Source organism: Dipodomys merriami, unplaced genomic scaffold (genome assembly GCF_024711535.1).
Source record: "Dipodomys merriami isolate MVZ:Mamm:240054 unplaced genomic scaffold, mDipMer1.0.p SCAF_24, whole genome shotgun sequence".
Lineage (NCBI taxonomy): Eukaryota > Metazoa > Chordata > Mammalia > Rodentia > Heteromyidae > Dipodomys > Dipodomys merriami.
This window is the reverse complement of record NW_027203826.1, coordinates 20,209,078-20,233,262: the sequence shown is the minus strand read 5'-3', so window position 1 is coordinate 20,233,262 and position 24,185 is coordinate 20,209,078. Positions and strand designations below refer to the sequence as shown.

Here is a 24,185-nt window from a genome sequence, read left to right as displayed (position 1 = left end):
AGTTTTGGCTCATGGTTGTAGAGCACTAGCCTTTAGTGCAAAAGATCAAAGATAGCACCCAGGCCCTGAGTTCAAGCCCCAGGATTGGCACATAAAAAGAAAATTAACTATAGTAACACAACTTGGACATAGTAAAAATTACAACTTTTAAATGTACAATTTGAGTTTTGACAAAATGACACACAACACACATATATAATCAAGCAATAGTGTTTTATGCCTGGCTTCTTTAACCTAGCAGGATGTTTTCGAAACTTATCAAAGTTTCATGTATCAGTAAATTGTTCCTTTTTCACTTCAAGTTTTATTCCATTATACTGATATTCCTGTTTGTTATTTATTCCTCATTATATTTGTTTCCTGTTTGGGGTTATTATAAATAAGCTTTATGAATATTCGCATACCACCTGTATGAACATAAACTGCCCTTGGATAAATCCTTTGGAGTTGGGTTACTGGCTCATATAGTATGTACTTGTTTATAAGAAATAGCTATATTCCAAACATTTACATTTTAGTTGCTCATCTTAAGTTTTTTTTTCAGTTTTCAAAATATTAGCTATTTGGGTATGTAGTTCTATACAATTTCATTTTTTAGTTAGATAATTTAATAGGTGGTGGATATCTTTTCATATGTATATTTGCTATTTTATGTGATCTTTGAAATAACTGTTTAAATCTGTTTGTTCATGTAGAAAACTAGGTTGTCATTTTATTAGACTAGAATGAAGATAAGCTGGATGTGGTAGCACACTAGGGAGGGTAGAGATAGGATCATAGATTTGGTGCCAGCCTCAGCTACAAGGCAAGTGTGAAGAGGACAGTGTGGACTATGTAATGAGGTAATGCCGTAACAAAAAATTCACTGGATGTATTGACAAGTTCTGGGGAAAGTGATACCACGATGATAGTGTCAACTGACTAAAGAGCATGGTACATTTATTACGTCTTTATATTAGCAGTGTTTCATGGTTTGCGGAGCAAAGATTTGAATATATGTTATTAAACTTCTGTCTTTCTTCTTTGCTGGATGAATTGTACTTGGTCATGTTTTAGCCTTTTTTATATATTGTATTCAATTGACTAACTTTTAAGTATCTTTGTGTTTGTATTCATAGAGTATATCATTCTGTAGTTTTCTTATGGTATCTTTATTGGTTTTGGAATGATAATACAGACTTCATGAGAGGGAAGTTCTTTTTAGTTATTTACTCTGTAAGTTCATATGACATTAGTTCCTCTTAAATATTTCACAGATTTCATCAGTGAAGCAAACGTGACCCAGAGTTTTCTTTGTGGAAACATTTTCTCTGATTAAGTGGGTTGGGGGTTGGGGTTAATTTCAATGGTAAAAATGTTTGCTTGACATGTGTGGATCCTGGGTTTAACATTTGTCATGAGATTTAAAGTAGCAAATTCAGCTTTAGAAAAGAATGCCTCTTGCAAGGCTAGATCTTAAATGAATATAAGGGCTGATCTTAGTTTGCACTGAACTCTGTGTGTGTGTGTGTCCTGAGGCATGAACAACTCGGGCTCTAGGTGCTGTATTTTAGCTTTCACTCTAGGATAGCCAGCTTGGGTGGGCTTTGCACCGTGAACATCAGATCTGAGCTTTTGAAGTCTGGGACATCCACATTTAAGGTACTGGCAGATATTTCCAGTGAGGGACTGCTTCCTTCTCGAGTGGAAGTCTTTTCATTATATCTTCATACAGTGAACATGTAAAAGTTTCTATGTGTTTCTTTAAAAAAATTTAATGCATTTTTAACAGTTTCATTTTTTATCTTCAAATGGCTATACAGGGGGATACAATTTAACATGTCCACTTAGTGCATTGTGCATCTTGATCAGAATCACCGGTTCCATCATCCTCCTGCTCTCTCCCTCTGCCACTACCCCTTCAGTCACATCCAGCTTCACACTTCCTTGTTCATAAATGTATATGTATTATATCTGTACTTGTCAATATTCCTTTTTCCATTCTCCCACTAGCCTTCCTCCTTTAAAACATGGTTTAGCTTCTTGATTTCCCTCCATTCTGTTAGCTGTCTGATAATTGTTCACCGGATCTAACTATGGTATTTTACTCTTTATTTTGCCAGGCCTGGGTCTTGAACTCAGGGCCTGGGTACTGTTGCTGAGCTTCTGTTTGCCTGAGGCTGGCACTCTACAACTTGATCCACAGCACCACTTTGTCTTTTTCTGTTTATGTGGTACTGAGAAATAGAATCCAGGGCTTCATGCATGGTAGGCAGGAACTCTACCACTAAGCCACATTCCCAGCACAGGTGTTTCACTCTTGTATTTACATTAATCATCTTGGTCATGTAATATGTGTAATTGACTCTAGGGTTTCTTTCATAAGGGCCTTTAAGACCTAATCACCTCCCAAAAAGTGACAGGACTTCTATTATAAGGATTTAAGAGAGGGTCATAAACATTAGGACCACAGCAGGTATCTGGCATATTTCTAGAAAATACTGAATTGCTTTGAAAGTTTATTTACCCCTGTATAGCTAGCATTCATTGCAGTGAGAATCACATAGAGTATGCTCTGTACATATCATTGATTATTATTTAGTAAACAAGTATAAGTATCTTACTAATACGTATTTATTGGAGGTTGAATTGCAGACTTTTATTATGTGATTTTTAAAAAATTGCTATTCTTGGATAGTCATAGAATATAGGTGTGTGTTTGTGTGTGTGTGTGTGTGACTGTGGCTTTAAAGTCAGGTTTCATGCCTACTAAATTGCGTGTGTGTGTGTGTGTGTGTGTGTGTGTGTGTGTGTGTGTGTGTGTGTGTGTGTGTGTGTGTGTGTGTGTGTGTGTGTGTGTGTGTGTGTGTGTGTGTGTGTGTGTGTGTGTGTGTGTGTGTGTGTGTGTGTGTGTGAGACTATGGCTTTAAAGTCAGGTTTCATGCCTACTAAATTGCCTGTCCATACTGTGGAGCTATACCTCCAGCTCTGATGTATTCACATTTCTTCTTTGGTTCTATAAGGCTCCTATTCTGAATATATCATTTTCTTAGCTACTTTATATTTTCATTTTCCATTTTATTCTGTCTCATTGACTTGATTGACCATCCTTTGTGTTTAATCTGTAGGCATCTATAAATATGAAAGCATTGTTGAAATCAGGGTTGCCTTTTGATCACTTGGCCATATCAGTCATTGATGACCTCCTGATTTTTGTTCCATAGTTATAGCTCTTCCCTCTATAATTACGGTTGTCTTCCCACCCACAGTCTTTTAGCAAATGCTGTTAGGGTAAACACTGCCATGCTGGAAGAAGCAGGACAGGGTCATACTGAATGCACACCCTATACTGGTTGCTTACCTTATTTAGTTTTCACACCACCCTGTGAGAGACTGGGAAGCATAGACCAAAAGATTATAATTTTGACAGGTCAAGTGAAAAGACTATTTAAAAAAAGTTCAGAGCTGAGTGCTGGTGGCTCACACCTGTAATCCTAGCTACTCAGGAGGCTGAGATCTAAGGATCATGGTTCAATGCCTGGCTGACCAGGAAAGTCCATGAGACTCTTCTCTCCAATTAACCATCAGAAAACCAGCAATGATGCTGTGGCTCAAAGTGGTAGAGCTCTAGCCTTAAGCAAAAAAAAAAAAAAAAAAAAAATCAGAGACAATATGTAGGCCCTAAGTTCAAGCCCCATTACAGACAAAAAAAAATTCAGCAGGAAAAAAAAATATTCATAGTGATTGTATCTAGGTGATAGGATTTCAAATAGCTTGTATTTTCCTTTATGGCTTTGTGACTTTTTAAAGTTTTTATCTTTAAAGAGCTCAATTTAAAGTTCTAACTTTAATGACTTGAGTGAACATGGTTCTGTGCTCTCTACAGCAGTGTGCCACTGCTGTAGCTCTTCCTTTGGCCTGTAGCATGGATATGCCCCATGCTAGGTTTCTCATCACAATCACCTGTGCTTCCTGCTGGATTTTTTTTCCTATTGTATGTTAACTGTTAATTCCATTTACATGGAATGGTAAAAAAGAAAAAAAAACTCTTATAAATAAGTCACTGTCTTCCCAGGGCATAGACTAGTTAGCTGCTGCTGCAAAAAAAGCAAAACACTGAAAAACCTTATTGGAACGATGGACATCCTCTACATCACAACTGTATTGATGCTTAATTACAGAGCCATATACTTAGGAAAACCTGTTGATTTGTTTATGGTAAATGAGTGCATTACCAATCTCCATGAACTCAGGGCCTTGTGTTAGGTAAATGCTGTGTACTTGAGCAATGCTCCAATAGTCCTTCTATGTCAATTATACCTAATAAAGTGATTTCTTACAAACTAATAGTTGCCCAAGATCTTGGTTAGGACTTTTCTGTATATAACTGCCCAGCATTAGGGAGTTCAATTAAATATCTGAATATTGCTGAGTGCCAGTGGCTCATACCTGCAATCCTAGCTACTCAGGAGGCTGAGATCTGAAGATCAAGGTTCAAAGCCAGCACAGGCAGGAACGTCCCTAGACTCCATATCTTCAATAAACAAAAAATCTTAAAAACATTTGCCTTATGATCAGTGCGTAACCAGCCCGTGAAAGCTTAGGTGCATGATAGGGTGTGATGACCTTGACAGTGATTGGTTCCTCTTCCTCCCCTGCCATGCCACCCGCCCTCCCCTCCCCCCCCCCCCCCCCCCCCCGCTTTAAAAAGGGCTGCTCTCTGTTAATAAATGAGTTTTCTACCTGCTTGAAAAAAAAAAATTTAAAAGCAAGAAGTGGAGCTCTCTGGCTCAAGTGGTAGTGTTAGCCTTGAGTAAAAGCAACTCAGGGACAGAGCCTAGGCCCTGAATTCAAGACTCAGGTGTACATACATCTGAATACAGTTTTAAGTAAAAACTTAGTTTTAAAAACTTTCTTCTAGGTAAGTATGGGATTGATTAACTGAAGGATTCTAGAATGTTTTATAAAGAATGTTATCCTAGAAAATTCCATATACCTATTTTATATGGTATGAAATATTACATTGTCATTTCTTAAAATGTATTTAACTAAAATACATTTCCTTTTAGATATCTTTTTGGACTGTTTAGCTTTATCTTTAACTTTTGGATGAGGAAAGATATGATTTGGCATTTTCTTCTTTTGTTCACAGTTGGAGAATACATTCAAATCAGTTATTGCACAAATTGGACCTGGAGGGACTATCAATCCAGAACTAAAACATAAGATAAAATTTGTAAGTTTTTTCAATGCCTGAGTTTTAATTTGCCTTAGAGTACTTTCATTTTTTGTTTATACTTGACCTTCATAATATATTGCAAATGGAGTAGCTTTTAAAATTAGAAAACTTAATACATGAAATACTCGTAACATTTTGAAATGTAAAATTGAAAATATAAATTCTTCTGTAAATGCTCTTACTTCCTCTCTTCCTACCCTTACCCCCTTTAAATAATTGGCAAACAATCCAGGATCCTTTCAATTCTAATTTTATATCCCTGTACATCAAATCTCATTTCAATGGTGTGTAGTATTTCTTTACATTTATGTCATGTTTCATGTATGATTGAGTTTTGATTTTTGTGCTTAGCTATGTAAAAAGTGCTGCAGTTAATGTCCTTGAACCTTTTTGTAGTATGGATTTCCAATCAGAGGCTTTGGATGTTTTGATGATAAATACTGCTGTATTGCCATCCAAAAGATTTGAGCAAATTTACAGTTCCACTGGCAGTGCAGTGTCTCACTATCCAGTGTTGATTTTTTTTTTACATTAAGTATTTTGATATATGCTTAATAGTCACTTACATTTTTCAGTGTGATTTCCCTATTTATGTGTTTTGCCTTGTTTGTTGTCTTGCTGTGTAATGCTCTTTGGCTGTTAGGTGTTGGGCTAAAGGATATGTACATTTATGGTTTTGGTAGGACTGTTCTGATTTGAGTAATCTAGATGTCGTTACAGCCTTATATCATCCCATTTCCTCTGCAGGACATGCTGTGAGAAACAAAGCTGGGGTGCATACAGGCTCTCCTTTTTGTTTTTATAATTACTATGATTTTTTACGATATAAAAACATGAAAATTAAGTATTGATGGGTAAAGAATTGCTGTGGCTTGTAAGAAAGTTTATATATGTCTCTATTAGATTACATAGGAGTATCTCTTTTACAGATTGTTGAACTCCTAAAACCTGGGTTTCATAGAATACCTTGTTTAGTGTTGTCTTTTCATCAAAGTCAGGGGGAAGGTGAGCCATGTGTGTGCATTCTGCAAGGATGCTTTCTGAAGTACAGCACTAGCTGTCTCTAAGTCGCAGGGTTTTGAAATTTTTACTTTATATCTCTTCTCTAACGGTTGAATTAGAATGTTGTATAAACAATACCTAGAAAAAGCTGGAAAAAACACAAAGCTTTCCATACTTTACTAGGATAGAGCAATTTTAGGGACCTGTCCTAAAAAAAAATCATTAGTACAAATGCCAATATGAAGACATTCATTGCAATACTTAGGCTGAAAAATAACAGCCATAGAGGATCAAAGAAATAAATTTAAATGGTTGTTTTGAAGAGTTTGTAGCCCTTAAAATGTTTATCTGTATTTATGGATATGTACTGACCTTATCTCCATATTAAATGTATATATTCTTATATATACATATCTACATTTATATCTACATATAGATGATAATGGCTATAAATATTTTTGCTTAATGATATGAAATTGTACATGGTGTCAATTGCATTTCTTTTCTGATAATTAAAATGCTTAAAATTGCACAGTAAAATATTAACTATTATATGAGTTGAAGCTAAATCTGTAGCGCTTTCTGGGAACTGTAGCATTACAATATTGTAAAATTCTTGGCTCTGGGAATGGTGGAAATCACTATTGGTATTATAAAGTCTTTTTTGTTGTTGTTGGTTATGGGGCCTGAACTTTGGGCCTGAGCACTGTCCCTCAGCTCTTCAGCTCAAGGTTAGCACTCTACCACTTGAGCAACAGTGCCACTTGCAGCTTTTTCTGCTTATGTGGTGCTGAGGAATCGAACCTAGGGCTTCAGTGCTTGCCAGCCCTGGTATTATAAAGTTTTATAAAACTGATTGAATGTGACTGTTAACATATATTTTTTACTATTCACTAATGTGGATAAATGAATTTTTGCTATTATTATTTAAATTTATGCTTTTTAAGAAACATTTTGTCTCCTAGCATTCCTATTATATGTAATTATTTTTGTTTTGTATTTATTAGGTTGTGGCTAAATTTCCAGAGGGTTTGTTTATTTCTAAACTGCTTGGAGAGTTTGAGGTAAATGTTTTTAACAACCCTGGATTTTTCAACTATAATTTTCTTTGTTATTATTAAGGTGTACAGAGAGGTTACCATTTCACAATTCAGGTAATGCCTGCATTTCTCTTTTGGACCCTGTCACCTCTTCCTTCTCTTTCAACTATGAATCTTTTTATGGCGCTCTCCTCCTCCTCCTCCTCTTGGACCCTGTCACACCTTTCTTCTCTTCCAACTTTGAATTTTTTTATGGTGCCCTCCTCCTCTTCCCCTCCCCCTGCTTTTCCCCCTCCTCCCCCACCTCTCCCTTCTCCCCCTTTCCAACTCCTTCCCCTTCCTTCTCCCCCTTCCTTCTTCCTTTCTCTTCCCTCCTCCTTCCCTCTCCTCTGTGAGTCTTTCTCAACACTTAAACATCTTGTTTTGCATTTTAATGTTTGTTTTTGTTATTGTAAAAATTGAGAATATCCATACTGATACTTGATTGAACATGGAAAGGATATTCTTGCCACTTCCTGTTCTAACATCATTGTCATAAAATATTTTATTTTTTAGTACTGAGGTTTGAACTTTGTCTTGTACTTGGTAGGGTGGTACTTTACCATTTGAACCATACCCTCCAACCTTTTTGCTTTAGGTTATTTTCCAAATAGGGCCTCAGTTTTTTTTGGCCTGGGCTTACCTACACTTCTACGACACCTGCACAGCTAAGATTACAGGCACATGCCACCATACCTAGCCTGTGATATGCCTGTGATCTCAAGTACATGGAGACCATAGATATAGGAGGATCTTGGTTTGAGATTAGCCAGTGCAAAAAGTGAGACTCTTGGAAAAATCAAGCAAAAAGGTCTTGAGGGCATAGCTCAAGTGGTAGAGTACTTGCCTAGCAAGCACAGTGCTGTGAGTTCAAACCGTAGTATCACCTAAATGAAGCAACACAAATGGCCAATCAACACATGAAGAAAGCTTCAACATCTTTAGCCATAAAGGAACTAGAAATCAAAACTATAAACAGTCAGAATGGTAAATCATCAAGAAAACAATCCAGTGCTGGAATTCCTCATCAGAGCAATAAAGCAAGAGAAAGAAATAATGATACAAATAGGGAAGGAATACTATCAAAGCCATTTTTATAGATCCAGCATTACACTTATTCCAACACCAGATAAGGACACAGCAAAAAGACCAATCTCTGATGAACCACAGACTCAAAGATTCTCAATAACATACTTGCAAACTGAATTCAATACCACATGAAAAAAGGCAATATCCATCATCAAGTTGGATTCATTCCAGGTATAATAGGTTAATTCAATATACCTAAATCAATAAATATAATATGTATATAAACATAATTGAAGACAAGAATCATCTCAGATGCAGGAAAAAAAAACTTTGACAAAGTTGAACATCCTTTAATGCTAAGAGCTTTAGAGCTAGCAATAGAAGGAATGTACCTCTACATAATTAAGGGTATACATGACAGAATGGTAGCCAATATCACTTTAAATGTGGAAAAACCAAAATCATTTCCTCTGAAATCAGGAATGAGAATGAGACAGGTTTCTACATACTAAACTATTCAATCTAGTCCTGGAATTATGAGTCAGAGAAAGAAATACAAAGGATCCAAATAGGAAAGGAAGAGGTCAGATGATATTCTGTACTTTAAAAATCCTAAAGATCCCACTCCCAAACTCTTAGATCTGATAAACACTTTAGGCAACATAGCAGGATACAAAACCAAGGTACAAAAATCAGTTTTTCTGAATACCAGCAGTGAATATACTGAGAAAGAAATGAGAACATTTCCACTTACAGTGGCCTCAAAACAATAAGGATAAATTCAAAGAGGTGAAAGACCTCTACAATAAAAATATAAAACCTTGAAGAAAGTGAAGAAACAAGATGGAAATACCTCCCATGCTCATGAGTTGGCAGACTTAATATGAAAATGCTGTACTATTGATCAATGTGAAGATTTAGCACAATCCTCATACAAATCCTCATATTTCTTTACAGAAATAGCAAAAGCAATCCTAAAAGATCTCAAATAACCAAAGCAATCTTGAGCATAAAAAAAGCCATGTTGAAAGTATCACAATACCAGACTTGAAATAATACTGCAGAACCATAGTAAAAAAAAATAACAATGCTTGTACTAACAGACATAAGGGCAGATGAAACAGAAAAATCAGAAACATACACAGCCATAGCCATTTGAGTTTTGACCAAGGGCCCCAAAATGTAAGTTGTAGAAAACAGTCTTCTCAACAAACTGTGCTGGAAAAATGATATCTACCTGTAGGAGGCCGATCCCTATCTGCTGCCCTATATTAATATCAATTCAAAGTAGATCCATATTAATATAAGACCTGAAACTTTTGAAGGTGCTACAGGAAAGAATAGAGAAAACACTGGAACATATTGACATAAGGCATAAACTTCCTGACTAGAACTCCAGTAGGTTTGCAAATAAAAGCAAAGATTGATAAGTTGGATTACATCAAGCTAAAAATCTTTACAGTAAAGGGATAGTCTGACTTCCGGCCAGCGAATACAACCAGCATGTCTGCGGGACACGATTTGTTTTCCTTTTAAATTCCAACTTTGCAGGAAGCAATGACAGCCCAAGTACTTGTAATTGGCAGTGGCAGAAGGGAGCATACATTGGCCTGGAAACCTGCACAGTCTGATCATGTCAAACAAGTGTTGGTTGCCCCAGGAAATGCAGGCACTGCCTGCTCTGAAAAGAATTCAAATACTGCTCTCCCCATCAGTGATTACACTACCCTTGCTCAATTCTGCAAAGACAAGAACATTGAATTTGTAGTTGTTGGACCAGAGGCACCTCTGGCTGCTGGAATTGTTGGAGACCTGACCTCTGCAGGAGTACAATTGTCATTGAAGAACTTCTTGAAGGAGAAGTATCTGTCTTAAGGATTGTTACTGGAAGTTAAGAACACTGTTCTTCAGAGGGTAGTAGAAGGCATGCAGCAAGAGGGTACACCATAAAGAGGAATTCTCTATGCTGGCATAATGCTGACCAAGGATGGCCCAAAAGTTCTGGAATTTAATTGCCGTTTTGGTGATCCAGATTGCCAAGTAGTCCACTTCTTAAGAGTGATCTTTATGAAGTGGTTCAGTCCTTCCTAGATGGCCAACTGAGTGCATCTCTACCCATTTGGCTAGAAAGCCACACTGCCATAACAGTTGTCATGGCAAGTAAAGGTCATTCTGGAGCCTATACCAAGGGTGAAAAGATAACAGGGTTTTCTGAAGCTCAAGCCTTAGGACTAAAGGTGTTCCATGCTGGCACTGCTCTTAAGGATGGCAAAGTGGTGACCAGTGGGGGCATAGTCCTTCCAGTGACGGCCATCTGGGAGAATCTACTGGCCCTGGAAGAAGCCAAGAAGGGACTCACTGTGATAAAAGTTTGAGGGAGTAGTTTATAGAAGGGACATTGGCTTTTGAGCCATAGCTTTCCTCCAACAGCCCAGGTAAAACATTTCTGAGGTGGTTATGGGCAGTTACAGACTTAAATAGCTATAAGGGGAGTGTTAAAGTCTTCTCTACCAACTGTACCGTTCCTCCAACCCTATATAGACTTTTCTATACTAAATCATTCTGTATTATTTTTCCTCTGTATATTAGTCCTTTGTATACTAAGTCATTCTGTATTCTTTTCTCACTGGAGATGAGCTAATCTTGGTCCGTGTTCTGTTTATTAAACCAGATCAAGCCAATCTCTCAACTGTTAATAGAAATATTCAAATTAAGTGGAAGAAACTTTCCAGTGCTGCTTTTAAACTATTTACAGGATCAAATGATCAAAGATTTTTAATCCTTGAATAATCACTTAAATGTTTGTTATGTTAAAATCATAGCTGGTTTTATCAAGAAACTCAATATGAGGATGTTACTCTTTCTAATCTTAATCTAATTTCTCTGTAAATCTGGGCAGTATTTGTTTCTAAAGTATAATTTTGATCCTTGATGATTCATTTATTTGCTATGTACTAGTAAAATCAATAAACTTTTGGATACAATTAGAAAAAAAGGGGATAGTCACTAGACTGAAGGGATAGCTTATAGAATGTGAGAACGTGTTTACCAGCTATACATCTGACCAGAGATTTATAACCATAATAAACAAGGAGCTCAAAAACCCCATTCCCAAAGACTCAATAACTCAACTAATAAATGTGCAGATGAACAGAACAATCAGTTCTTGAAGTATAGAAGTCTAAGAAACACTCGAAATGTTCAGTATCCTGGCCGTAAAGGAAATACAAATCAAAACAAAGGAGGAGGCTACAATGCTTGATAAGAAATGTACTCATTATCTTGCCCATGTAATTGTAAAAAAGAAAAAAGAAAAAGAAAAAAACAAAAAAAAACACACAAATTTCATCTTATTCCAGTCAGCATGGCAATCAAGAATGTAAATGCTGATAAGGTATGGAAGAAAAAAATCCTTATACGTTGTTGTTGGGAATGTAAATTAGTGTAATTAGCAGTAATAAAGCTCCTCAAAAACCTAAAATAGATCTACATTATGATGCAGGGATACCATATGATGTAAGGCATATATCCAAAGGAACCAGAGTCAGGATATAATACTGGTACGTGCAGCACTATTCACAATAGTCAAACTGTAGAAACAGCCTATATGCCCTACAACTAACTGATGAATGGATCAAGAAAGTGTGTAAATACACAATTGGATATTCAGCCATAATAAATACTTGCAGGGAAGTGGATAGATCTGAAAACGACTGTATTAAGTAAAGTAGCTAGGCTTAGGATGACAAAGGTAGCATGTTCTCTCAAATGTAGACGCTAAACCTGAGAGATACATGTAAATACATACAGGAGTGAATATATACATATTACATACATTGAACATTTGTAGTTGTGAGACTTAGGGGATTAGAGGGTAAATAGTACTAAAATACACTGCATTTGTGAATGAGGAATAAATAAAATACTGAAATTTGTTATGGGGTAGTAGATATGGGGAAAGTGAGAGTAAGATAAGAGTTAATCTGATTATAGCATAAGGCTTGTGTGAACTAGTAGGGTAAGACCTCTTTGAACAATTAAGATACATTTTAAAAAGTAACAGGGATGTAAAACATGTCCAGTCGGGGGTGCAGATACTAGTAAAAGTGAGGAGGACAAACAGGGTGAAGGAGTGTGATGGTCAAAATACTTTATGTACGTGTGTGAAAATGGGATAGTGAAGCTTATTGAGATTGGGAGAGATGTCTGTCCAAAGGTACATTATAATAACGAAACTCCTTTTAAAACTCATATGAATAAAAATGTGGAAAAATGGGACTTCACCTAGAAGTTACATGATGAAAAAGTGTTAGTCTCTTAGTTTATAAGAACCTTATATTGAAACAAAGCTTTACTTTCTGTTTACTGACCCATTGACTTTTAGCTTGACAAAATCCAAATTTAAGCATTGTACAAAGGCATCTGCATATGTTATTTATTTCTGTTACATATTTTCATTTAATTTTTTTGCGACAGATAGTTTTTAAGGAACAGCTTTCACCAAAGAAATTGGGTTTCTTAAACATAACAGAACTTGTTGGAGCTCTTAGTGACATTCTTCGCGTTGAGTTTAGGGAAGGAGAACAAGACTTGCTGGTGTTTGATGCTGAGATGAGGCCGGTACAGCCTGGTGAGTTGAACCACATTAATGCAAACCCCATGCGTAATTGTCCTTTAAAATTTTTATTATTATAAAGGTGATGTACAGAGGGGTTACAGTTACATAATTATACATTTCTTTTTGGACAGTGTCACCCCTTCCCTCACTCTTAATTGTCCTTCTAAACACAGAAAGAGAAATCATTAGTGAAGGAAGAGTCATCATAGTACATCAACTCAAATACTTCACATATTAGCATGGCATGTTTTGAAAATAATAACCTTTTTTTGGAAATATTTGTTGCAAGGTTAGCCCATATTTTTTGTAAATCAATTTGAAATTAATTTTTTCCCCAGTCCCAGGCCTTGAACTCTGGACGTGGGCACTGTCCCTAAGCTCCTTTTGCTCAAGGCTAGCGCTCTACCATTTGAACTACAGCACCACTTCTGGCTGTTTCTGTGATAAATTGGAGTTAAGAGTCTCAGGGACTTCTCTGGCCAGGGCTGGCTTTGAACCACAAGCCTCAGATCTCAGCCTCCCTGAGTAGACAGGATTACAGGTGTGAGCCACTGGTTCCTGGCTTTGAAATTAAAATTTTTTGGTAATTCTGGAGAAATTTTTCTGAATTGGTTAGTGTGATAGAAAAAAATGTTCCATAGGTCATTTTTATTCATTTATTTTTTTAGTTAGCATACATCAATAGTACAAAGGTAGTTCAGTAGCTCTTAATTATATATCAAAAGTTTTTTTTACAGATACATGGAGAATCAGAATACATAGTAGGTAAGTATTAGGACTCCATACTTATATTTTTAATAAATGTTTATGGAAAATTGGCAAAAATAGTACACAGTTCCACATAGCTTTTTTCAGTTTCCCTACTACTAGTACATTCCCAGGATATATTTGGCAAACTTCAAACTTTATTTTTATGTTAACCAATTTTTCCATTAATTTTTTTTCTGGTTTTATATATACTCAAGATACCATATTGATTTCCTGTTTTTTGTTTGATTTTTGGTTTGGTTTTAATAATTTTTATCAAGATAAATTATTTTATGCAGTTATGAGAAATAATACAGATTTCTCCCATGCACTTTTTAAAAAATTTTATTTTATTTTATTTGTGAACATACTGTACAGAGGAGTTACAATTACATGGGCAGGATAATGCGTACATTTCTTACCAAGCATTGCAGCCTCCTCCTTTGTTTACACATCCCTTCCCAGCCTCCCCCCTCCCCCCCAATCCCAATCCTTCTCCTTCCCCCCTTCACCCCCCCCCCCCCGCACCGACGTTGTAAAGCTCGTTTTGGACATGACAACTTGTACTTCTCATTGTTGCAACAGGTCCACCTGTATCCTTAAACAACTGGTTTTTCCCCATCTCCTCCACAAGTTATACTGACATCAAATATAGTGAAAGCAGGGGTTGTACTGTGGGGGAGGGACATACAAAGCAACAAAGAGATAATCTTATAAATGCATTAGAAACACATGCATGAAAGAAAACATTAAAATACATATCTAAGGGTTCATTTTCCTGACATCACATTATCTGACCTTTTCCGCTTGACTCATACATATACTAGATATTACAAATAAGGGAAACCATTCTCCCATGCACTTTTAACTCTGCTAAATGCGACACTTTGCAAAGCATAGAAAATGATGTGAGTGCATCAATGATGCTCTACTACTTGAGCCATGATGCCACTTCTGGTTTTCTAGTGGCTTATTGGAGATAAGATTCTCACAGACTTTCCTGCCCAGGCTGGCTTTGAACTGCCATCCTCAGCTCTCAGCTTCCTGAGTAGTTAGGATTACAGGCGTGAGCCACCAACACCCGGCTCAGAAAATGATACTTTTTACAGTCATATACAAGTGGTAATAATGGACAGTTACTTTTCCAAAGTATAAATATTGTTACTGATTTTTCTGATCTTTAAAACACGTTAATTTAAAAATAAATATAGAGTACAAAATGAAAATTTACCATTTTAGGTGACCTAGAAATGATGCTTAGAATTTTAGATAGCTTCCATATATTTTTCAATGTATGTATAAAACATAAATTTTTCTAAATCACAAAAGCTTATTCAAAGCCATTCTAACACTATAGAAGTAATAATGTGAATAGTTAGTATGTATATTTGTGGACCTCTTCTATGTAGTATAATTACCACCACATGTATACTTTCTATTTATTTATTTATTTTGCTGGTCCTGGGGCTGAAACTCTGGGCCTGGACACTGTCCCTGAGCTTTTTAGCTCAAGGCAAGCATTCTACCACTTGAGCCACAGTGCCACTTCTTGATTTTTTGAGTAGTTTTAGAGATATGAGTCACAGAGTTTTTTTGCCTGGGCTGGCTTAAAACCATAATCCTTAGATCTCAGCCTCCTAATAGCTAGGATTATAGGTGTGAGCCACCAGAACCCAGCTCAAAGAAATATTATATAAATATTGTTTAGCTATTTCCTTTTTTTTTTTGAGTAGAGGGGGAAGTTTGAACTCAGGGTTTGCTGGTAGGCACTCTGTCACTTGAGCTATACTTCTAGCCTCTCTCTCTCTCTCTCCCCCTCCTCTTCCACCTCTCCTCTCTTCACTCCCCTCTCCCCTCCTCCCCCCTCCCCTCCCCTCCCCTTCCCTCTCTCTCTCTCTCTCTCTCTCTCTCTCTCTCTCTCTCTCTCTCTCTCTCTCCCCCCCCCCCCCAGGCCAACCTATACTATGATCTTCTCTTTTTATTCTTCTCACTGTAGCTGGGATAACAGGCATACACATCTTTTTCTGTTGAGATGGGGTCTTGTAGTTTTGTTTTTGTACAGACTGCCTTAGAACCATGATCTTGATCTCAGCCTCCTATGTTAATAGTATGACAGTAGTATGCATCATTACAACCAGCTATTTTTGACATAAGGTCTTGGTTAACTTTGCCCAGGCTGGCTTTGTACCACAATCCTCCCAATCTCTGCCTCCCAAGTAGTATTATAGTATCATAGGCAAGAGCCTGCATACATGGCTTGTAATTCTTTTATGTAACCATACTATAATCTACTTAGCCTGTTGACTATTTCGATTGTTTCCATTTTACCATTACAAAAATATAATTATAAATGGTATTTATTTGGGGAGGAGTACTGGAAATCAAACTCAAGGCCTGAGAGATTGAGCAAGCACTCTACCACTGAGCAATAGCCCTGTAATAAATATTTTTGGACCTACCCTTTATAGGAAATAAACTCTTATGAGTTAATTTCTTTAGGACCCACTGTGGTCACGGGTCTATAGGTATCACACATATGTAAATTTAAAAAAAGTGTGTGGTTGATTTCTAATTATAAGGCATTACATTATGGACTATTAAGTAACATACATTGTACATTTCTTAACTGGAACAGAATATTAATCAAAATCTGTGTGTTGAAAAAGGCATTTAACTAAGAATTTTAGAAGTCTTCCCAGATTGTAAGCTCCCATGCCTCAGTACAAAACTTTTAAGATTCTTATATTGAACATCCCTTAAATCTGTCCATATTGAAAGATCTGTAAGGACAGGTTAGCATTCCTCATTTCTTGTTGTCTCTCTAGTGCCTGGCACATAGAAGGGCTTAGTAATTGTTCTACCATTACTCTAATAAATATGCATAGGCTGCTTTGTTGGCCATTTCAGATACCACTATTTCATCAGTTAAAAACCCATGGCTAGTTCAACCAACTAAGAAAGTAGAAGCCAAAGGTTGGGTCTCCAGTCCCCCTAGAAATTCACTGTCTACTGCTGCTGTAAAGGAGACTACATGGGATGGCCTCTTGAAAACTTGTAAAGACCCAGAACAGAAGATTTGCAAGAAGCCTAATCTGGTGGTAAAGCCTTTACAGCTGGTGAGTGAAGTTTAAAGTCTTGATGTGCTAGAGATTTATCATTGCAGAAAGTAACTAAATTTTAAACTAAAATTTCTCTAAGGAAAATATTATTTTTAGGTAGATCATTTCTAATAATTAATGGTCTCATTTTGTTCAAAGTCATCTTACATGAGGTTTCTTCTAGTTTTCAATTTTTTTATGTCAGTAGCTTTCCCTCCTACCTCATTTTGACGTGTCCAGATGATTTTGAGATCTGAGAATTAGGTCCTGATAACATCGCTGATTCAGTATCCATGTGTTTGAAAGTTTTAGACGGGAGAGTGGAGGAGCTCTGTTTTGTCTCTATGCCACAACATTTGCAATTGCCTTGGTATACCCATCCTGTTATTTGGTCCTTTAAATTTTTCTCCTCATCTTTCCATCTGTCCTTTTAGCGTTTTCATTTCTCATTATTTTGTTGTTGCTAAGGAGTTCATTGTACATTGTTCTTCACTGAAGTTAGCTTTTTTCATGGAATGAAAACGTATTTGAGAGCCTGACATATTTTTTGGAGGATACAAGGAAGGCATAAAGGAAATTATTTGACTATTGACAGGGCAGGTTAGGATGACAATCCCCCTTATTCAGCCTGGTTATTTGAAGTATCGTGTTGTCAATTTTGCATTGAACATGTTCTCTTAGGACATAAAGCAAATTACTTTGTGAGCAAGAATTACTTTGTGAAGTTTTTAAATTTATAAGCTCCATTCTCAAGTATTCTGAATCAATAAATCTGTTCTGAGTACAAGAATTTGCATTTTTATAACTTCAAATAATTTTAATATAGGCATTAAGTACCTTTAAAAATGGCACAAGGTTTGACTGTCACCCAAAGATATAATTTATTCTTTTTCTTTAACTGATAGCAAGTAGAAGCAGACAAATCACAGCTCAACTTGGCAATCGCAAATCATGATATTCCACCAGATGCTGCCCGGGAAAAGAAATTATGCAAACTTCCCCCACTGGATACCAGCACTCTTGTAGGAGTCTTTGTAGAGTATATTGTTTCTCCTAGTCAATTCTACATTCGAATCTATAGCAGAGATTCATCAGAGTTACTTGAGGACATGATGATTGAAATGCGGTAGGAGTCTTGTTTTTTTCAATATGTTTTTCTATGTATCACTAATCAATCTCTGAATCTTAAAAAATACAAGATTCAAGAAATCTTTTGCTTATTGATATTTATTATGCAGAAATTGAGACTGCAGATTTCAAAAAAGAACCTATATGTGTTATTATAAATAATGTACCTTTAAGAAAAAAATAACATTTTTTTCAATCCGACCATACAATCATTGAGATAAAATAGTCCCCCATATTCTTAGCAGGGGATATGTTTCAAGACCTTTAACAAGTACCTTAAGTTGTGGATTACACAAAAACCCTATGTATAAATAATATTGTTTCTAAAGTACACATACCTTTAATAACTAATTCATAAATTATCACAGAATATACAGCATGGATAAAGGGATGATCTGCATCCTGGCGGAGCAGGTGCTGCACAATCATCATGTTGCAAACAGTCATGTGAAATTTTAAACTTAACTGTTTACTAGCCTGACACCTGTGGATCATGATTGTAATCCTAGCCACTGAAGAGGCTTAAGATCTGAGGTCCATGGTTTGAAGCCAAACTGGGCAGGAAAGTCTGAGACTCTTAAAACTTGAGCTTAAAGTATAAGTAGGGTGCTGGTAGCGCATGCCTTTAGTCCTAATTATTCAGGAGACTGAGATATAAGAATGGCAGTTTGAAATCATACAGGCAGACAAATCCAAGAGACTTATATCCAGTTAGCCAGAAAAATCCAGAAGCATAACTCAAGTGGTAGGCCTTTATGTAAAAAAGCCAAGCAAGAGTGCAAGGCCCTGAGTTCACGCGCTAGTAATGAGACACACATCATTAAATTAAGATTTTTTTAATGTGGCAATAACAGAGCATTTAAGCAATCTAAGAGTCTACTTGAGTATAGGCTCAAATGAAACCAGTTTTGAATAAATGTTGATCCATGTGTAATTTTATAACATTATGCATTGGTCGTTTGTAAAATATTACATTATTGAATTATGCTGATCTTCCAAATGTTGACACACATTATTAAAACAAGACACTTATTTCCTGAGCTTTTGGGAATCTATAGCCTATGGTAAATGGGACATTCCAAAATCTGGATTTTGATTTGAAGGTTTGAATTTACTTGTTGATAACAAGGCTCACTTAAAGAGTGTGTCAAATACCTTATTCTGAATTATCATAGTTTGTTAGTGGTTCCTTTGAGCAAAACTGCTGTTCCATTAAAGAAAAAGAAAAGGTGGCTAGCAATCTTACAACTAAAATTATTCTCCCTTATCCAAAAGGAAAGGTTAGTTTAGATCATGACTGGCTTATCTCATGACTTGAGATAATTTAGAAAGTATGTGCACTTCCATTTTTGTCACAGAGAATACTGAAAATTTGGTCACTTGGTAAGATTTAATAAGCATTTTATTTTTTACTCCTGGGGTTTTAACTCAGGGCTTTGTGCCTGCTAGGAAGCTACACTACCACTAGACATATTCAACCCTCTTTGCGCTTTTACTTTTGAGATGGGTTATCACTTTTTTATCCAGACGGGCCTGGATCACAATCTTCTAATGTGTGCTTCCCACTGTAGCTGCAGTATCAGGCATGTACTACAAGCCCAGCTCTTTTTGTTGAGATAGAGTTTTAAGAACTATTTTTGCAGGGGGTGGGGTGCGGCCTGGGCTAGATTGGAACAGATATACTCTTAATCTCAACCTCCTACCTACCTAGGATGACACATATGTGCTACTGTATCCAGCTATTGTTTAAGAAAGGAATTATCAAACATTTTGCCCAGACTGTTCTCAGTAGTAGCTAGGATTACGGCATGAGCCTCTTACTTGGTTTTCAAGGGCATTGAAAGTAACATTGGCTGTATTTTGTTGTCAGTGAATGTGAGTCAGTGACAAGTAAGTGACTATAAGTTTGATGCTAATGCTTTGATTTAGCTAAGGCATCTAGAGTTTGACCCTCATGTATTACACTACCACTGCAAATGTCAGAATAGTGCAATCAGGACAAATAAGATTTTGATACTACTAATGCAAATGGTTTTGATATTGGAAAGGTATACAGGTCCCAGGGGTTTATGGGCTACACTTTTAAGAAACTGCTGCTCTTATTTCTTTTTCTCTGCTGAAAAACTATGTAAGATCTGGAATTTTGCATTTATAAATAATGTCTGATTTTTTAATTTTTTATTGTTACTATAAAGGTGATATACAGAGGTGTTACAGTTAATGTAAGTCAGGTAAAGAGTACATTCTTTATGGAAAAATGTCACTCTTTTCCCTGCTCTCACCCAGTTTTTCCCTTTTATCCTACCAAGTTTGTAGTTCATTTTCAACATAGTGTCCAGTGAAAAATGTCTGAGTTTTATATTGCATCATATTCAGGAACAGTTTATTGCTGGGTGCCAGTGGCACATACATGTAATCCTAGCTATTCAGGAAGCTGAAATTCAAGGATTGGGATTCAGAGCTAGCCATGCTAGACAAATCTGTGAGACCCTTACCTCCAATTAAGCAGCAGACAACAACAAAAAACTAGAGGTGGAAACAGAGCAAGAGGTAGAGTATCAGCATTGAGTGAAAAAAGTTAAACAAGAATGCAAAGTCCTGAATTCAGGCCTAAGAACTTGGGGCATAATTTAATTACATAATACTCAGTAATATATACATATATAACATATAGTATATACCATATTATATAATGTATAATTTATGTTATATATTTTTTATTCCAGTTTATTTGTGCAATTTAATACATTTTAAGGCAGACTTACCATCTCTGTAACCTTGAAGTTACTTAGCTTCCCTGGACCCAGTCTCTTTATCTTCTTAGTGGGATAATACTAGTATCTACTGCAGAGTTATGGGAATTAAGAGTTTAGCTCAAATGTTCACTGCTGTTCTCAATAATATAATTGCTCAAGGTTGAGATGTTTTTGGCACTGTAAGTCATGGATTTGGCTTCTGTGAACATGGTAAGGGGTTAAGTGGAATATTGGAGGCCACAGTAGATTTGCCTGGGCAAGGTTGAAAGCCTCACAGAGGAAAAGTTTGAGCAAGGTTCCAAAACAAATGAGTGTGTTAGTTGAGGTGTGAACATTCAGGGCCTGTTCAGGACCTGAGGCTAGAGACTGGCAGCATTATTAACAAAGGAGTAGTGCACTTTGTGAACAACAAATGCAGGAAGTGTCAGGAGTACTTGGGAACAGACTGAATTTGAAACTGGAAGGCTAGGTAGAGGTAAATTCTGAATACTATAAGGAGTTCTGACTTGCTCTGTACAGTGATCCCTTACCTGTTGCAGCAGTTATGTTCCAGAGAATCCCGTGATAGGTAAAAATCCTTGAAGTAGTGTTATACATTTGTCTCTAGCTATATTGTAATTTACTTATAAATAGACATTTTTGGTAGATAGAGATAAACTAGAGAGAAATTAGCTAAGTAAAATAGGTGACTGATGGAGTTGGGAAAAATAAGGTAGAGGGCTGGGAAGTTGGCTCAGTGGTAGAGTGCTTGCCTTGCATACATGAGGCTCTAGGTTTGATTCCTCAGCACCACATAAGCAAAAAGAAAAAAGTCGCAAGTGGCGCTGTGGCTCAAGTGGTAGGGCACTAGCCTTGAGCTGAAGAGCTGAGGGACAGTGCCGAGGCCCAGAGTTCAACCCCCATGACTGACAAAAACAAAAAGGAGGGGAGAGAAAAGAATATGAGAATTGTTGGCTTAGAGAATGATTAAGTTTGAGCCAGGGTACCTCTAAAATAAGCAGCACCAAATAGGTGATTCTAGGATTGTGTCTAGCTATTTGTTGCTAATATAGTAACAAAGACATAATCATAGTAACATCAAAAACAGTTTATTTCTTCTTCCCATAGTAGCCCCAATAGAAGGGATACAGGCTAATGAGTAGCTCTACGACGTTAAGGACTCGAGTGTTTGCTATCACCATGTGATAGACAATGTACTGCCAACCCACATGGTTCTCAGGGTGGCTTGCCACATACTCACTGGCTCCTTCTAGACAGTAGGAAGAAGAAAAATATTACCTTTTCTTTTATTTGAAATACCTTTTCTTTGAAAGGCACAACCTGAAATTTTTAATTTTTCAGTAATTTGCCATTAACTATATACGCTTTTTTGTTACAGTTGGTTAGAACTTTGTATTCACATCGCTGCACCTATATCCTGAGAATTCTGAATGGTTATATATTTAGTTCAATATGGGTTTCTTATTACTAAGAAAAAAGTCAGTGGGTATTGGGTATTCACTAGCATGTCTGCCAAAACAAGTTTTGAAGATTAGGATTCAAGATTTTCTTTCTTTTCTTTTGCCAGCTCTGGGGCTTGAACTCAGGTCCTGGGCACTGTCCCAGAGCTTCTTTTGCTCAAGGCTAGCACTCTACCACACAGTACCACTTCTGGCTTTTTCTGTGTATGTGGTACTGAGGAATCGGACCCAGGGCTTCATGCATGCTAGACAAGTACTCTACCACTAAGCCACATTCCTAGCCCCTGGATGCAAAGTTTTCTATAGTGAAAATAAATTTATTATTGGTAGTAGATGATGTAAAAATGGATGAGATGATATGCAGCAATAGTATTTGAGTGTTTACTATATTCAGTTCTTAAATTTTTACACATTTGAACAGTTTTTACTATTGCCTCCAGACTCAACAAGGAAGCCGAAGCACATCCTGTCAATGATGAGGTCAGCATCTGAACCTAAGGCTCGAGTTTCTGACTTCTTTTATGTTATATTTCCTAAAGATAAAATCCTAGGGAACCCAAGTTTTTGAGTCAATAAAGAACTTTTTTAAGGAATAATTACTGACAAAAAGTAGGAGAGAATTTTGTCTTGGAAATGAGGTGAGAATTTGAAAGGATAGAATAACACAGATCAAATATATTGAAGACTAAAGGGAGAAACTCTTGGCTTTGGGAATTAGCAGGTCATTGAAGTTTTTTTACATGTTCATTTTAGAAAGTGCTAATGAATGAAGTTGGACTATTTTGGGAGGGTTGTACTAAGCTTTTGAACTCAGGATTTCATACTTGCTTTGTAGGAACTCTGTCTTTTGAGTCACACTCCCAGCATATATATATATATATTGCCAGTCCTGGGACTTACTCAGGGCCTAGGCACTGTCCCTGAGCTTCTTTTGCTCAAGGCTACCACTCTACCACTTGAGCCACAGCACCACTTCTGGGCTTTTTTATGTGTTACTGAGGAGTTGATCCCAGGGCTTCATGCATACTAGGCAAGCACTCTACACCACTGAGCCACATTCCCAGCCCCGATAATATCTTCCATTATACTCAAGCTGTCCTAGACCATGTTCCTCCTGTTTTTGTTTTCTGCAATGTTGGGGTTACAGATGAAAAACATCATGTCTAGCTTTTTTTATTGGTTAAGATTGGGAAGCAAGTTTCAACAAACGTTTTGGCCTTGGTTGGCCTCGAACTATGATCTGGCGGATCTCTACTTCCCAAGTAGCAAGGATTATAGACATGAGTCACCTACCTGGATTCTTCAAAGAATGTGAGATAAGAAAATGAGGGTAGGGGCTGGGAAGGTGGCTCAGTGGTAGAGTGCTTGTCTCACATGCATGAGGCCCTGGGTTCAATTCCTCAGCACCACATAAAAAAAAAAAAAAAGAAAATGAGGGTATAATTTTCATCCTTTCTCTTTGAAGTTTATTGATGAATGATTTGAATAAGAAAACTGGCATTAATAAATCAGAAAAAAAGATTTTTTTCTTTGCTTTATTAAGACTTAGTTCTTGATGCTTGAATAGAAATTAATCTTTTTCTTCCCTATTGGTTTCTCTATTATGGTATTCTACAGGCGTTGTTACTCTAACCAGCTGGTTTCTGATCGATACATCATGCCAGAATATTTTATCCAACCAGGACATCTCTGTTGTGTAAAGATTTCTGAGGATAAGTGGTGGTATCGAGTTATTATCCATCGCATCCTTGGTAAAAAGGAAGTTGAAGTGTTCTACCCAGACTTTGGAAATATTGGAATTGTTCAGAAATCCTCTCTGAGGTTCCTCAAGTAAGATTTTGAATTGCAGTGTTGAAAGTCTGGAGCTGGGATCTCTCTTGCACTTTGCTTATCTTTTTCCCTTCCATCCTTCCTACCTTTCCCTCTTAGTGGAAAGTTAGCAACTAGTTGCTTAATTTCACAGATTATAGTCTTATGTTTTCTTTTACTTGACCATAAGAATAAATTTCAGTCTCTTAACTGAACCATGCTAAGAGATTTGTATGGCATG

At 36.7% G+C, this 24,185-nt stretch overlaps 1 protein-coding gene, 1 long non-coding RNA gene and 1 pseudogene across 7 annotated transcripts in view; 2 read left to right on the top strand and 1 right to left on the bottom strand.

Moving 5' to 3' along the window:
* LOC138835798 (uncharacterized) overlaps positions 1–24,185 on the bottom strand; it is a 123,290-nt gene that overhangs the window by 2,675 nt on the left and 96,430 nt on the right. The window lies entirely within an intron of this gene.
* Tdrd5 (tudor domain containing 5) overlaps positions 1–24,185 on the top strand; it is an 82,907-nt gene that overhangs the window by 18,800 nt on the left and 39,922 nt on the right. For all 6 annotated transcript variants that reach the window (XM_070034359.1, XM_070034355.1, XM_070034357.1 and 3 more), the window contains exons 5-10: positions 5,132–5,215; positions 7,228–7,284; positions 12,805–12,958; positions 16,601–16,809; positions 17,697–17,917; positions 23,753–23,965. In XM_070034359.1, coding sequence (XP_069890460.1) covers positions 5,132–5,215; positions 7,228–7,284; positions 12,805–12,958; positions 16,601–16,809; positions 17,697–17,917; positions 23,753–23,965 — 938 coding nt within the window. The remainder of the gene's footprint in view (positions 1–5,131; positions 5,216–7,227; positions 7,285–12,804; positions 12,959–16,600; positions 16,810–17,696; positions 17,918–23,752; positions 23,966–24,185) is intronic.
* LOC138835475 (trifunctional purine biosynthetic protein adenosine-3 pseudogene) lies at positions 8,205–10,767 on the top strand (annotated as a pseudogene).